The following is a 13,312-nucleotide window of genomic DNA, read 5'->3' on the forward strand; positions in this document are numbered from 1 at the left end:
ACCGACTAGTGTAGGCAAGCCTAACTAAGCCTTTAGGAACCGATTTCACAGCAACTGCCAGCAAACTTCAGCAGCCGTTCAGAGAAAATACATTTTTCTCAAACAACTTGTGTTTGCCAGGCATTCACTAACTGGTCTCTAAGCCTGTGTGACCGGGACCCACAGTGGTACATTACGTTTTAGCGTATGAGAATTTGCAGTAGTAACAAAACAAAAAAAGGTCAGAAATAAGAAAAATGTAAGATTCAAAACCTTAAAAAAAAGTATGAATCCAAAACACTGACTAGCTTATCACACTAAACGTATATTTTTGAATAATGCAATTCATTCATTCTTATACAGCAGTGTGTATTACAGTGCAAGCAGTACAGCTGCTAGATACAGCCAACTATGGTGCCAAAATGCAATCGCCTGTTCCAAGAAGTTTCAATTGTATTTATTAATATGGCTTCTTTTTCAGTTGGCTAAACTGAAGATGAGCTGAACCCGACCCATGGGTGATGTCTGAGCACTAGCTACCACTGCACCAATGATGATGTGAAAGTGCATATACAGCCATATTCTCACAGTAAAGCATCAACACAGATAGACATTCACTTACCAAGAAAAATCAGATGCAAATAAAGACAAAAGTATCATTAAAAAAACAAAAATTAAAAAATTCCTCTATACCCAAAACATTCACTTCATCCCTTCCTTTAAATCACTCAAACGTTTTCAGTCATCACACAGTTCTTTCATAAACATACTAGTTTTTTCTTAAAAGGACTCATCAGTAGCAGTCTGTCACAGGACGTGGTTCATGTCCACCTCCAAAGCTCAACGGCCCAAGAAAAAGCAGAACGACGAACACTTGGTGCACAACAAAAGCAACATCAACAACATCGAAAGCAACATGAGTGTGGGACTTCACACCGTGTCTTTAATTATACAATTTCAGTATTTTACATTCCACGTGTGGACATATTCCTGCAGGGATTGTCGTCTTTCTCCACCAGAGAGTGCTAGCATGAGCCGTAGCAGGTTTCTGGGAGAGTGTGTGGGAAAGGAAGGAGAGGCATACGGAGGAAACACCCGGGGGGTTGGAGATGGAAGGATGGGGAAAGGTGGATGTGAGGATGAGAGCAATGATGTTGGCTTACGGATCTTTTCCCTGGGTAAGTAATAAAAACAGTAGTATTTGTTAGTTTTGTGCCAGGCTGCAGCTGCAGAGCTTAGCATCAAGTTCACATTTGAGTTGATTGTAAACGTAATATAACCCTTCCTTTGATCTCAGAGGCAGACACAGAAAGCAAACTGTGGTGATGGTGTGGAAAACATGGAGACTGTTATTCTACAGCTTGACTGGGACGTTGGGACATGAAGCGGACGGAGGTAGCCTACCTCTGAGTGGCCTCAATTATGTCAAACAATGCTACACTGCCACAAGAACACGTGTTTTAGACTCTATGGCTCGCACAGGTGAAAGAATTTTCCATTCTGCCTCGCCTGCATGAGTGCACCAAATACTCGAGCCATGTCCAAGCAGACAGAACAAATCAGTTCTTTTATTCTGATTTCTTAATGTAAAATGATTTTTTGGTTTTTTGTCTCGTCACTGAAGCACTGCTTGGAGATTATGAAGCCAAAAAAGTTAGAAAAGACACTCCATGCTATTAGTAACAGAGCTGTCATGCAGAAAACATGCTTGGATACTTGGTCACTATGACGATCAAGACAACAAATGAAGGTACCGTCCTGTGCAGCTACTTCTCATTAGAGTTTAAAATTCCAACCACTGAGATCAGACTTAAAGAGCGACCTGGACATGTCTGCTATGTGATGATGACTGTGGAAGGTGAGAAGGATGGTTGCTGTCTCTCCACTATGCTGGTGCAGCTGATCACGGCTGAAGGCAGTGTGCTCTGTGGTGCTGGTGTGCTGTGTTTTTTTTCTCTTTTTAAAGGACAGGAAGAGGATTTCCCCAGTGATCATTTGGCTGAGAAAGAGAGAGAGAGGGTGAGAGAAAGAGAGAAACAGAGAGACCATGCTGCCAGCTCCAATCTAAATCACAAAGCTGACCTCAGTCTCAAACTCGGGGGGGATTCACCAAGAGGTTTGCAAAAAGCAAGTCAGCCATGAGTTGATGATCTCCACAAGGCATCTATAAAAATTATATGTATGCATCCACACAGGAAGTGCATCACTTTGAAGCTGAACGTTGGTGATTAGCAGATGTTACAGATGGCCAACTAATATGGTAACCTTTTAATGTATTTACTGCAAATCATATGTCAATTACATTACCCTGTTATGCTTATTTAAAGCTCTGTTTCTTTATTACGTTAGCTGGTTTAAAAAACGTCCTTTGCTCGGTGTAACACTTTAGTTCATCCACTGCCTGAAACAAGCGATTCTACGCTCTCCTTCCCTCCCGATAAACAACTTGCTGTTTTTCTGGGATGAGCATATTAAGACTTCTGACTCGCAGGATTATTTGTACATACGCTGAACTCATTATCTGAAACTTCTCTGTTTAAAGTTACAGTTACAGAATATAAGAAAACGTACATCAGGTCCAAAGTATTAAAAACAACTGTATTAACATTACAGACATTGATACCTGTGCTACATGAGCGGTCAGACAGATTCATGATCTGATTGGAACTGGCAGCATAAACTCACCCACTGATAGCTCGAATGCCACATACAATAACTGTATTGTGTCTGTGTATAAATATTTGCTCCTATATTGTGTATATTTGTACTACCAACCTCTGTGAGGCACATTTACATGTGTGAATTAGAAAGCCAGCAGTACCCTGTCTGAGCCTTAGCCCGGTTGCAGCGTGGCTTTCATTCACAGTGATAGTGAGTGCAGTACAAACACAGCAGGTCTGGAGACGGCCGCTCTGAACTTGTACAGCTCAATCATCCTATTGCCGTGTGTGTGTGTGCAATTGTATCCCTGTATAAGCACGTTCTATTTAAATACCCTGCAACATAGATTGGTAACACTGAGAGTGGCAGCGCCGCATCACAGTCCTTGTTGGTTATATAAGATAATCAGGGAGGATATTGGGAATGCTACAGACTAGCAGGAAAGGGAAAGGTTTAGGAGAGGTCATAAAGGAAAGGAGTTAAGGGCTGCTGAAGAATACAGGCATGGTTTTAGTGCAACAGAAAAAAAAACCTGATAATCATTTATAGAGGATGGCAGTGCGGGATATGGTTGGTGGAGATCGTCTCAGCAATGTCAAATTCATGTTGTAAATTTCTGGGCCAGTCTTTTCCATTTATGCTGCGATGGCGAGGGAAGAATTCAGGGACGCATCGCTCGGCCCGTGTCTGCGTATGTTTGCTGGTGGCCTGAACTGCGTCAAACTGCAACGGTCACACATTCGCCGTTTCCCTCGCTTCGGCCAGGACAAAAAGTCATATCCTCAGGCGGATGCTGCTGACTCAGTTGCTGTTCATTTACCTTCCAGTCACCACCCACAAGAGTCTCTTGGGCTGACCCGACAGGGCTAAAATTCAACTGGGGTGCCAGTTTCCAGCTGTCCCCGTGTCCTGACAGCTTCTTCCAAGTTCAATCGGCACACAGATCCAGATTCACAGATTCATATCTGCAGTGTTGTCACTTTAGGTTCTTAAATAAAAATTCAAAATGACTCTTGGTCCCAAATTTTGTGTGATAAAGTCTGAAAAAAAGGGGGGGAACTGAATTTCAGCTGTTGATCTGTGGCCCATATAAAAGACACTCACTGGGTCCATGCTTGCAAGTCCTTTGTGCACTCTCAGTACATATATCTGTATATTTATATCTCTGTGCATGTTTATGTGTATGCGCTGCAGGCAGAGGGCTAGCTCCTTTTAAATGAGAGGTGAGGTAGAATCTGCCAGTTTCAGGCGGGACTTGAAATGGGTGCAGGCGATGGGGAGAAGCCTGAAGAGGTTTCCACAACCACCACCATGTGCTAGTGCTGAACCTAACACAAATCAGTGGGAAGCTGAGGGGGCGGACCATAGTGCAGGGGGATCCAATGGGATACTCAAACACCGACTCACAGACACAGGAAGTGTGCACGACTAGGGAGGAGGAAGTGCTGATCACAAAACAACTGAGGTAATACATGTGATAATAACTAAATAGGTGTTTAATATGCATATGAGTATGTGAGGTAAAGACAACAGGAGGTATGTGTTGGAGAGGTATTCCAGCTGTGTATAAATATAAGCAGACGTCCTGTGTATGCTATAGTTAGTAGAAAAACAACGTCGCAATCAGCTTTTCTCTTCCTGGATGTTTAAGATGCCACGACTAAATCAGTGCTTTCTGTAGGCTCTCAATGAGGAACGGTGCTAGAGCTGGCCATTAGCCTTTCATACTTTAAGCACAGTTAGGGTATAATGGAGGTAAAGATGATCCAAATCCACTGAATCCAATGAACAATAAAAAAAAGTATTATTTTAATTTTTTATTTTGCTAGATCATGAATGAAAAATACGTTTTAGAGTAAATCTGCTTATAACTCCTTGCTGCTACTGTTGACATGGAAATGATAAAAACATGTCCTATAACTCCTGAAGAAGCAATAACGTAATAGTGACTGATATTCTGGGAAACAGGATTTCTTTCTTTGCTTTCTTACTTTGGTGAAAATAACAATTTCCAAATCTGTCCTTTAAAAAATAAACTACAGCCAATAAAAACACTAACTTAGCACAAAACAGGAAATAATAAAACATCTGGCTTTAAACATTCCAACAAACAACAACAACTAGGCTAAACATAAAAACATCATCCACAGCCACTGCCGCGCTATGAATCCTGGGATAGGCTGGGCAACGAAGGATACACCCAACCCATCCTTCAAATCTGGGGGAAAGGAGGACGCATTTGTGGGCCGCATTTGGAGCAGCCCTCGAATTGGGACAGCCTTCATCACCTGGCAGTGACGATGCTAAGCTATGTTAAGCAGTCGCTAGCGTTAGCTTCAAATACTGCGTGAGAATGGTGTCAAACTTTATATTTAAGTCACAGCAAGAAAGAAAGTAAACCTGTTTCCAAGAATATCGAACCATGTCAGTAAACAAAGAGAATTTACTGCACATTGATGGATATCAAATCCACTACAGCAAAACACTCAGTGATCACAGAAAGCACCGTGATGTTCATGACATCTTGTAACCTCTGATGCACTACAGTTTTTAATACCTATGGGCTCAGTGTCCCAGACATGGATTTAGCCCAGTTCCACACTTGAAGGAAAATTCAATGAAGATTTCAACTGAAAACAAAGTTTTTAGTGTTTTTTTTAGACTGGGTTTAATCCCTGCTTGGGAAACTGAGCCATAACATCTCATGTCTGCAGTTATAAGATATATCTGTATATAAATAAGGGCTTCATACAAAGTTTTCTCAATGTAGCTTGCATATGGTTTGACTAAATATTACATGAATCTGTGTTTTCTAATCAGAAAGGTAATATTGTTTGAGGTAATATTGTAGGGGTGTCTTTTGTGCATGTACACCATGTGCCTGTGTATACATGAGAGAGAGAGAGGTCAGTACGTGAGGGAGGTAGGTCAACAAAGACTCACGGGGCCTTGGCAGGTTGAGGGCTAGGCTGCGGACAGAGGATGCCTTTGCAGTTAAGGAGATGTGAGGAAAGTGAGGGATTGAAAGAGAAGCTTATGATCAGGTCCCAGAGATTAAAACAAAACAAAACAAAACAAAAAAAGCACTTATCTGAGGTGATGGGTGGCTGTGCAGCTAGTAGAAACGTAACCAAGCCCCTCAGTTTGCATTAGTCGCAGGAACAGTACAGCTGTGTATCCATGGGGGTGCAAAAAGAGGCAATGCAATTGTTTGCATATAAATACACTTTTTATGGTGTATGAATGTGTGAATAGCTATATAAGTATTTACACTGCTTGTACTTTGTGTGTGTGCCTAGTGAGACTGGTTGCATTCCTCTGATAATATTGATGTGTGCTTGCTGGTGGCGGATGTTGTAGTTGCTTGACAAATCAAAAAAACAAAACGAAACAAAAGAACACACACAAAGGGGCAACAAAAGAAATTTACAGAGTGTGTTCTCCTTGAAGAGAAAAAAAATCCAGTTTTTCGTCCTCGCTTGTCCTTCAGCCAAACTTCCACTCCTCCCAAAGCCACCACAAAAGTGTTCTTTCTGAGGGTGATGTACAGTTACACTTCCTGGTCCTCGAACACCTCCAGGAAGAGCGGGGGAAACAGTTCATTGGGACACTCAACCTTCATGTGAAGGAAACGGCTGGCGTGGCAAGCCCCGATCATGCGCAGGTCTGTCACCTTCATCAGCAGCTTGGGCCAAAAGTGGGGAATGTTGTGCTTGCGGTAGTTTATATAGTGCTCGAACGCCAGAAGGTAAGCCTCTTGGCACTGCTCAATCTTCTCCATGCTGGTCAGCCCTGAACGGTCTGCAGGCAATAAAGAACAGAGGAACAATTACATGGGAAATGTGCCCTCAGCTGCCTGGTTCCTTTTAAAATAGAAGAAATATTGAAAATTGAAACGATGCATACATTTTTCTTGGAGAGGGCAGAATAACTGGTGTGACAGTGTGTACTGGAAACAAAATCTCTGAACAGAACATCGTATTTATATATAACTTATATAAATGAAGCTGTTCGTTTATTGAAAGTAGGGCTGCCACAAATGAGTATTTTGATAGTCAGCTTTTCACCAATTATTTTTGCGATTAGTCGACTAATCGTGCATCCATTGGACGTAAAACGTACAGCTTATTGCACCAGCATGCATCTGCTCTTATATAACTATCATTAACTTACAGCTTGAAGTGTTTCAGGTATGTGCTAACTAAAAATAAAGACAAGATGATAGTTTATTAAACTTTTAATGAAATTTGCAGATTGTCTCAGTGAAGTTTAATAAACTCAGCCGTCTGCTCCTTGCTATCTAAAATATAACAAATAGGACGCTGGCGTAAACTCTCGACCATCTTACACTTCTGTTTAATCACTTCTCTGTTTGATGTTTATTCAGCTGTGTGAAAACTAGAACTTCAATCTCAGCCAAACCGATTTACTGAGGAACAAATAAAACACTGAAAAAAGCCAAACAAGAACATTTTTTAGTTAACTAAGTGACTTTTATCACTTAGTTAAACATCATGTTTAAACTGAGTAGTGAAAGACTGCGTAGGGTCTAAAAACGATGTGCCGGGAGTTCGCTGTTCTCGACGGCTGTAGTGAGCCTTGAACCCCGGCTAGCTACGAGCTGGTGGGTAACAGACGTCTCTGAAAACATCGGAACACTTTTGCAAATGCGTGATGTCTTGATAAACCAAGCAGATATTTGAAGTTTACACAGCTACATTCTCGCTTGAGAATATCTTAAAAGTTTATTTTGTAACCCAGAAAGTTTAATAAGAGTAATATTAAAACTAAGTAGCTGCCGCCATTGTTGGAAACTGGAATTGGCTGGGCCGCGCTAAATTCTGGGATAGGTTGGGCCACAAAGGATACACCTGACCAATCCTTCAAATCTGGGGAAAAGGAGGACGCGTTTGTCGGCCGCATTTGGAGGAGTCTTCAAATTTGGACAGCCTTCATCGCGTCGCTGTAACGTAATCGATCTCCAAATACGGCCTCCGAAGGATGCGGACCCTAAATTTGGACACAGCTACAATACCAGAGACTGCTTCTTCTACTTCTTCTTCTTTGGCGTTTAACGGCAGCTGACATCCTTGTACATGCAGTGCTGCCATCTTCTGTTTCAGTCCGTTATTACACTATTAAATCGTACTACCTATTTCTGCGTCTTTAAGGATCTTACAAAGCTTCAAACAACGCGTCAATCTGAGTCGACGTAATTGTGACTAGTTGACTAATCGTGGCAGTCCTAATTGAAAGTGGCAAAAATGTGGCAGTTCAAACACTGGAACTGTGTGTTTGCAACCGACTAGAGAATTAGGACCTATCAGCTACAAGGAAAAAGCCCAATATTCACAATTTGGAAAAAAGCTGCTGTATTCAGTGTCTTTACCCCTAAAAATATCTCAAAAGTACTCAGGAACAAACACATCCTAACAGAATTCCAGCAGCAGCATGTCCATAAATAAGCTGCCTTAGGTCATCGTAGGTCTTGGAGAGATTCCAGGACCTTGAATGACCTGCAGGATCTGTTCTTCTGATCTGCAGTGCTGCACAGTTCTTTGCTTTCCAACTATCAATCATGCCGATACTGTGTCTGTCCCTCCCTTGTAGTGTTGTTCAGATAATATTCTGTCCATCCTCTGAGTGTATCACTGCACACTAGTTACATCATTTCAACTATGAAACAGAGAATTAAAGTAAAGATTTATGAGAAACTATTATGGCATTTTATTTTATGACAGATTATTTTGTGAATAAGCATCTAATATAATTAATGTTAAGGTTGCATCTGGGTGTCTTTTAGTTCACACTTTGAAGAAATCCACCCCAAGTGGGGCTTTGTGGCCCAGCTTCAGAGACAGTGGCTGTCTAGGAATTAGGGCTGTGTGATGATAGGATTAAAAGCAGATTAGACAAGATTATTCCCATTCAGGTTGTTTAGGGAGTGTGGGAATTTAGTAGATGTGTTTTTCCCTTTTCCATCAGTGTGCAAATAAAGCCGGTGTGATCAGCTTTATGTCTGTGGATAAAGTCCGTCAAACTGTAGGTACCATGGTAGACTTTTAGCATTAGAGCAGAGCTAAAACTACAGGGCCAGTCACATCTTGGGTTTTGGGTTATTTCACTTGAATGGTTGAAAAATGGGAAGCAAATAACTTCCTTAGAAAATATTTTTAAATGGCAATAAGCAACTCCACCTGCACCAGTATAAGGACTGACCATGAATGCACTGGAAACTGCAAAGTTGACTATTTGCCATCTTTCCGCGACACAAAACAAATTTTGTCAGAAAGCTCCTTACAGAGTGGAAGAACAGCAGTCCACTATTATTACTACTATATATCAGGACAACTCTGGTTTTTTGGAGGGCACCCTGCCCTTCTATGCAGTTATTGTTAGGATGCCTGGGTCGTTGACCCAGAGTTTTGAGTTTATTATATTATTTATCATTTCTAGTTCTGTCTTATGGTTTACGTCTCTGTTCCCTCTGTTGCAGTGCCTGCCTGTGAGTCTGTGTCTTTAAGTTCAGTCTGTGTTATGTTTCCTGTTTTACTTTGGAGGTGCATGTCTTATGTTACTGTATCTGGTTTTGCTTCCCCTGTTCCGTTAGGCCTGATTTGCCCCAGCTGTGTTTCCCTCCTGTTGCCCATTCCCTGATTGCTCCCTGTATGTATTTAAGCCCTGTGTTTCAGGTTGTTGGTGTCGCGATCTACCCTTATCCACACCGTCTGCTATGCTGTGTGTTCTGTCTACCAGCCTGCCGAGTTAGTTCGTTTTTGTATTCTAGTTCAGCCAGTTTTCTGTTTGCTGTCCAGCATTAAAGCTGTATTTAAGTTCACCTTTTGTTTCCATGAGTCTGCATTTTGGGTCCTTTTCCTGCCTGCAAACAGCCGTTTCATAACAATTATATAGACAGACTAAAGAGAAAGCAGCAGCAAGACCCACCACAGAATATAACAGGTATTTCTGACAGTCAATTGCATTATTTACAGTGCATGTGGACAGTAAGTATTCATGTTACTTATTCCACACTGTGTCATGTTATGTACACCCTGTTTTCCCTGATCATCTGTCAGATGTTTCTACAACTTGATTGGAGTCCACCTGTGGTAAACTCAGTTGATTAAACCTGATCTGGAAAGATCACAAACTGTCTGAGACAAGATCGTATTAAGGCACAGATTTAGGGAAGGGTACAGAAAAATATCAAAAGCATTCAAAGTCCCCATGAGAAAAGTGGCCTTTGTCATCCAAAAATAGAAGAAGTTTGGAGCCACCAGTACTCTCCCTAGAGCTGGCCATCCGGCCAATCTGAGCAATCAGGGTAGAATGGCCTTAGAGATGACCAAGAACCCAATGGTCGCTCAAAATGACCGCAGAGCTCCAGGATTACTCTGTGGAGAGAGGAGGATCTTTCAGAAGGCCAAACATTTCTGCAGCACTCCATCAGTAAGGCCTATATGGTAGAGTGGCCAGATGGAAGCCACTCCTCAGTGAAAGGCACATGGCAGCCTGCCTGGAGTTTGACAAAAGACACCTCCAAGACAACGAGAAAATGCTCTCGTCTGTGAACCCCACTTTTCAGTTATTTATTTGTAAAAAATGTTTGGAATCATGTCTGATTTTCGTTCCACTTCTCACGTGTGCACCACTTTGTATTGGTCTTTCACGTGGAATTCCAATAAAACTGATTCATGTTTGTGGCTGTAATGTGACAAAATGTGGGAAAGTTCAAGGGGGCCGAATACTTCTGCAAGCCACTGTACATGTTATATTTTAGCTTTTTGTTTGTAATAATTTGCAAAATTACTCTGTAAAAAAGATAAAATGTGGAACATTTGAAGCACTGAATAATTTACACTAAAACTGTATAAGCAATACAAAAGAGCCAGGTGGAGTGGGGTTGCAAAGTGGCGTGCAGAAGCATACAGCAACTATAATGAGACTGAAACATCCTGAGGTTGACTTCGCAGACTGTCAGAACCACTACACCCGAGATTTAACATGAAGTAATGTTATTAATGTTTTTTTTAAACCTACCAAACCATAAAATGAAAAAAAAAAAAAGACTTGATAGAAGACAAATCAATCCTGCTATTACAGGCTGATTTGTACTCAGTGAGTGGAGCAATTTCATTGTGTGATGTAGCAACAGTGACTTTGTTTCCAACATAGTGTCACATTAATGTGAAAAAAATCATCGTCGTTGATTTTTCGGGGGGAAATTATTTTTGTTGTGTTTCATAAGACCACAAAAGATAAAAAATCCTCACTTGGTTCATCTATGAATATATTTTTGGTGTAAAGATGTTAGGTGGGAATAAAACCTGAAATCTAACAAAACCAATGTCGAATGACAAACATCACATCTTTTCACTCAAACAGGTTTTAGATGATGGTAATAATATTCATTTTTCACCTGAGCTCATGAGCAGCACCGCCTGCATCAGTGCCACCTCCGAGTCGTCCAGATTAAATTGTGCTAGACTCTTGCCCAGATCAAAGATGGCGTCCGACACCACGCCCAGCCCGCCGTTCTTCAGCTGCTCGCGTTTCACGGCCATCTCGCCGTTTAGAGTAAGAGTCTCGCTGTCGGGATCGTAGCGCACAGCAGCACGCAGCGACATGATCTCCATGCAGCAGCCTTTCAGCAAGATGATCTGGTCCTCACAAGGCAGCTGGGAAACAAGGTTTGAGCTCGTCAGGAAACGAGACAATGCTGAACTTCAACCAGAAAAATCTGCCCTGGAAGTCAACAGTTGTGTTTGTTTTCTAAACTAGTAACACATTAATGATATAATAATAACTAAAAGCTAGCTAGCAACATTAAGCAATTTGAAAAAATAAACTGCAATGATCTTTTCTGTATTTATTTACACTGACACAGTGTCCCGACTCTTTCACAGTTGTGGTTGTATTTCTTAATAACTGAAAATAAACAGAAACACACAGTGAAATGGATTAGAACTGCTTTTCCTCCACCCCATCATATGAGGGAAAGGGTTATTATATTCTATTCACAACAAGTCCTTTGCCAGGTTTTATGTAACCAGGAAGCCCCTACAATATACATGATGAGTGCACTCAGTTAGGTGGGAAGACATGCGATGGCACTTGCTCACAGATTGTTTGCACAGAGAGCAAAGCAATATCAGTAAGTGGTGAGTCACCACTTAATACAGAGAGAGAGAGGGAGACGGGGGTGGGGGTGTGGGGTGGATTAATCGGTGTAATCCCAGCTGACAAGCAGCAGGACAAAAGCTTCAGATGGAGGAAGTTCCCAATCAAAAGACCCAGCTTAGGTTAACGAGCTTGTTAGTGTTTTAACAGAGCGCTACGCTCACAGCCTGCCTTTAAACATTACTACAGTGAAACCAGAGTATGCACATGTGTAGTTTAGATAACAATCTTATATCTTAAATCATTTATAGCTGTCTAAATCTAAAGTGGAAATCAGAATTTAAAGAAATGACGATAAAAAAACTCACAGTGTTAATTTCAGTAAAAGTGGAAGCTCGAGAGAGCGACACATTTTTAAAGCCGCTGGATTGAATTCTTGTCTTTGAAGTAGACGGGCTATATTTAGGTACTGTGTGAGCTGACATTTTGGGGAAAGACATAAAAGACTGAAATGGGGGTTTGGAAACCTTTCCTGGGGCACTGAGTAAGAAATCAGACTGCTGCTGATGTTTCTCTTAAAATTTGTCTCTCACTGAATGCAGCATAAACTTAAACAATACTACTGCAGATTTTTAGAAGCCTCTTCAATTGAATGTTGCAGATTATTCACTGAGGTTCTTTAATCTGTACTGCATAACTGACATGACTTTACTGTTAAGAGTAATTTCTGTTGATGACAGCTGGGGTCACCCATAAGTTCACGATATCCAAGCCAGAAGGCAACACACTGGGTCAGCTGAAGGAAAGTTAAGTTGAAGGGTTGCCATTGTGACACACTGGAGGAGATCCAGCACATAATGCAAAGGCACAACTGCAAGGGGGGACAGAACGGGACTTCCAGGCAGTGATCTAAAAATAGCAGCAGAACTGGAAGCAGTCCAGAGCTGCACGAAAACATGACCTTCAAGGTAAAATGATTTTGATGGCAGGTAACTGTTTGATGGCACAGGTTGCCTGGTGGGAAGCGACCTGTCGGCAAACAAACACAAACACGTTGCAGTCAATCTGAGCCAGGCTGTGCTGATGACTGCAACTCGTCTGCATCTCTTTTCAATAAGAGATTTGACTCAGCTGGTTGTATTCTGCTTATATTCCTATATAAAAGCAATACTGCCAAGAGTCTATGTGATTTACTGTTAAATTGAAGTCTTGCAGCAACTATGTCACAATTTAAAGAGAAATATCTGATTTTCTCTTTGATGAAGTTCTGTCTGGACTGGAATGTACGCCGTTAATGTGAAATTCTGTGTAATTTAAACTTTTGTCTATATAAACGGCAACAGTTCTGCGATTATCCCACCTCTGTCATCACGAGCAGATTGCATGCTAACTTAATCCTGTTCAACTGCAAACTGATAGCAGACGAAATCCATCTTACAGCTAATGTTTCATATTAAAGATATCCACATAAAAAGCAGATTTGTTTTATTGTACTATAAATCTAGTCCTGTGTAAGCAGGATGTGGGGAAAAGTAAGAGTCTGTCTGAAATA

The 13,312-nt window shown here is 41.3% G+C and overlaps 1 protein-coding gene across 6 annotated transcripts in view; it reads right to left on the reverse strand.

Annotated features, from left to right (window-relative positions):
* Window positions 1–284: 284 nt before the first annotated feature.
* The window catches only part of LOC116309961 (thyroid hormone receptor alpha), a 111,561-nt gene continuing 98,533 nt past the window's right edge, over window positions 285–13,312 (reverse strand). For 5 of the 6 annotated variants that reach the window (XM_039611039.1, XM_039611041.1, XM_039611038.1 and 2 more), the window contains 2 exons: window positions 11,060–11,318; window positions 6,191–6,441 (listed from right to left, as the gene is read on the reverse strand). In XM_039611039.1, the coding sequence (XP_039466973.1) occupies window positions 6,191–6,441; window positions 11,060–11,318 (510 nt within the window). Of the gene's footprint in view, window positions 6,442–11,059; window positions 11,319–13,312 lie in introns of all 6 variants that reach the window. The other variant, XM_039611040.1, reaches the window with a different exon arrangement.

This window comes from Oreochromis aureus, linkage group 4 (assembly GCF_013358895.1).
Source record: "Oreochromis aureus strain Israel breed Guangdong linkage group 4, ZZ_aureus, whole genome shotgun sequence".
Taxonomy (NCBI): domain Eukaryota; kingdom Metazoa; phylum Chordata; class Actinopteri; order Cichliformes; family Cichlidae; genus Oreochromis; species Oreochromis aureus.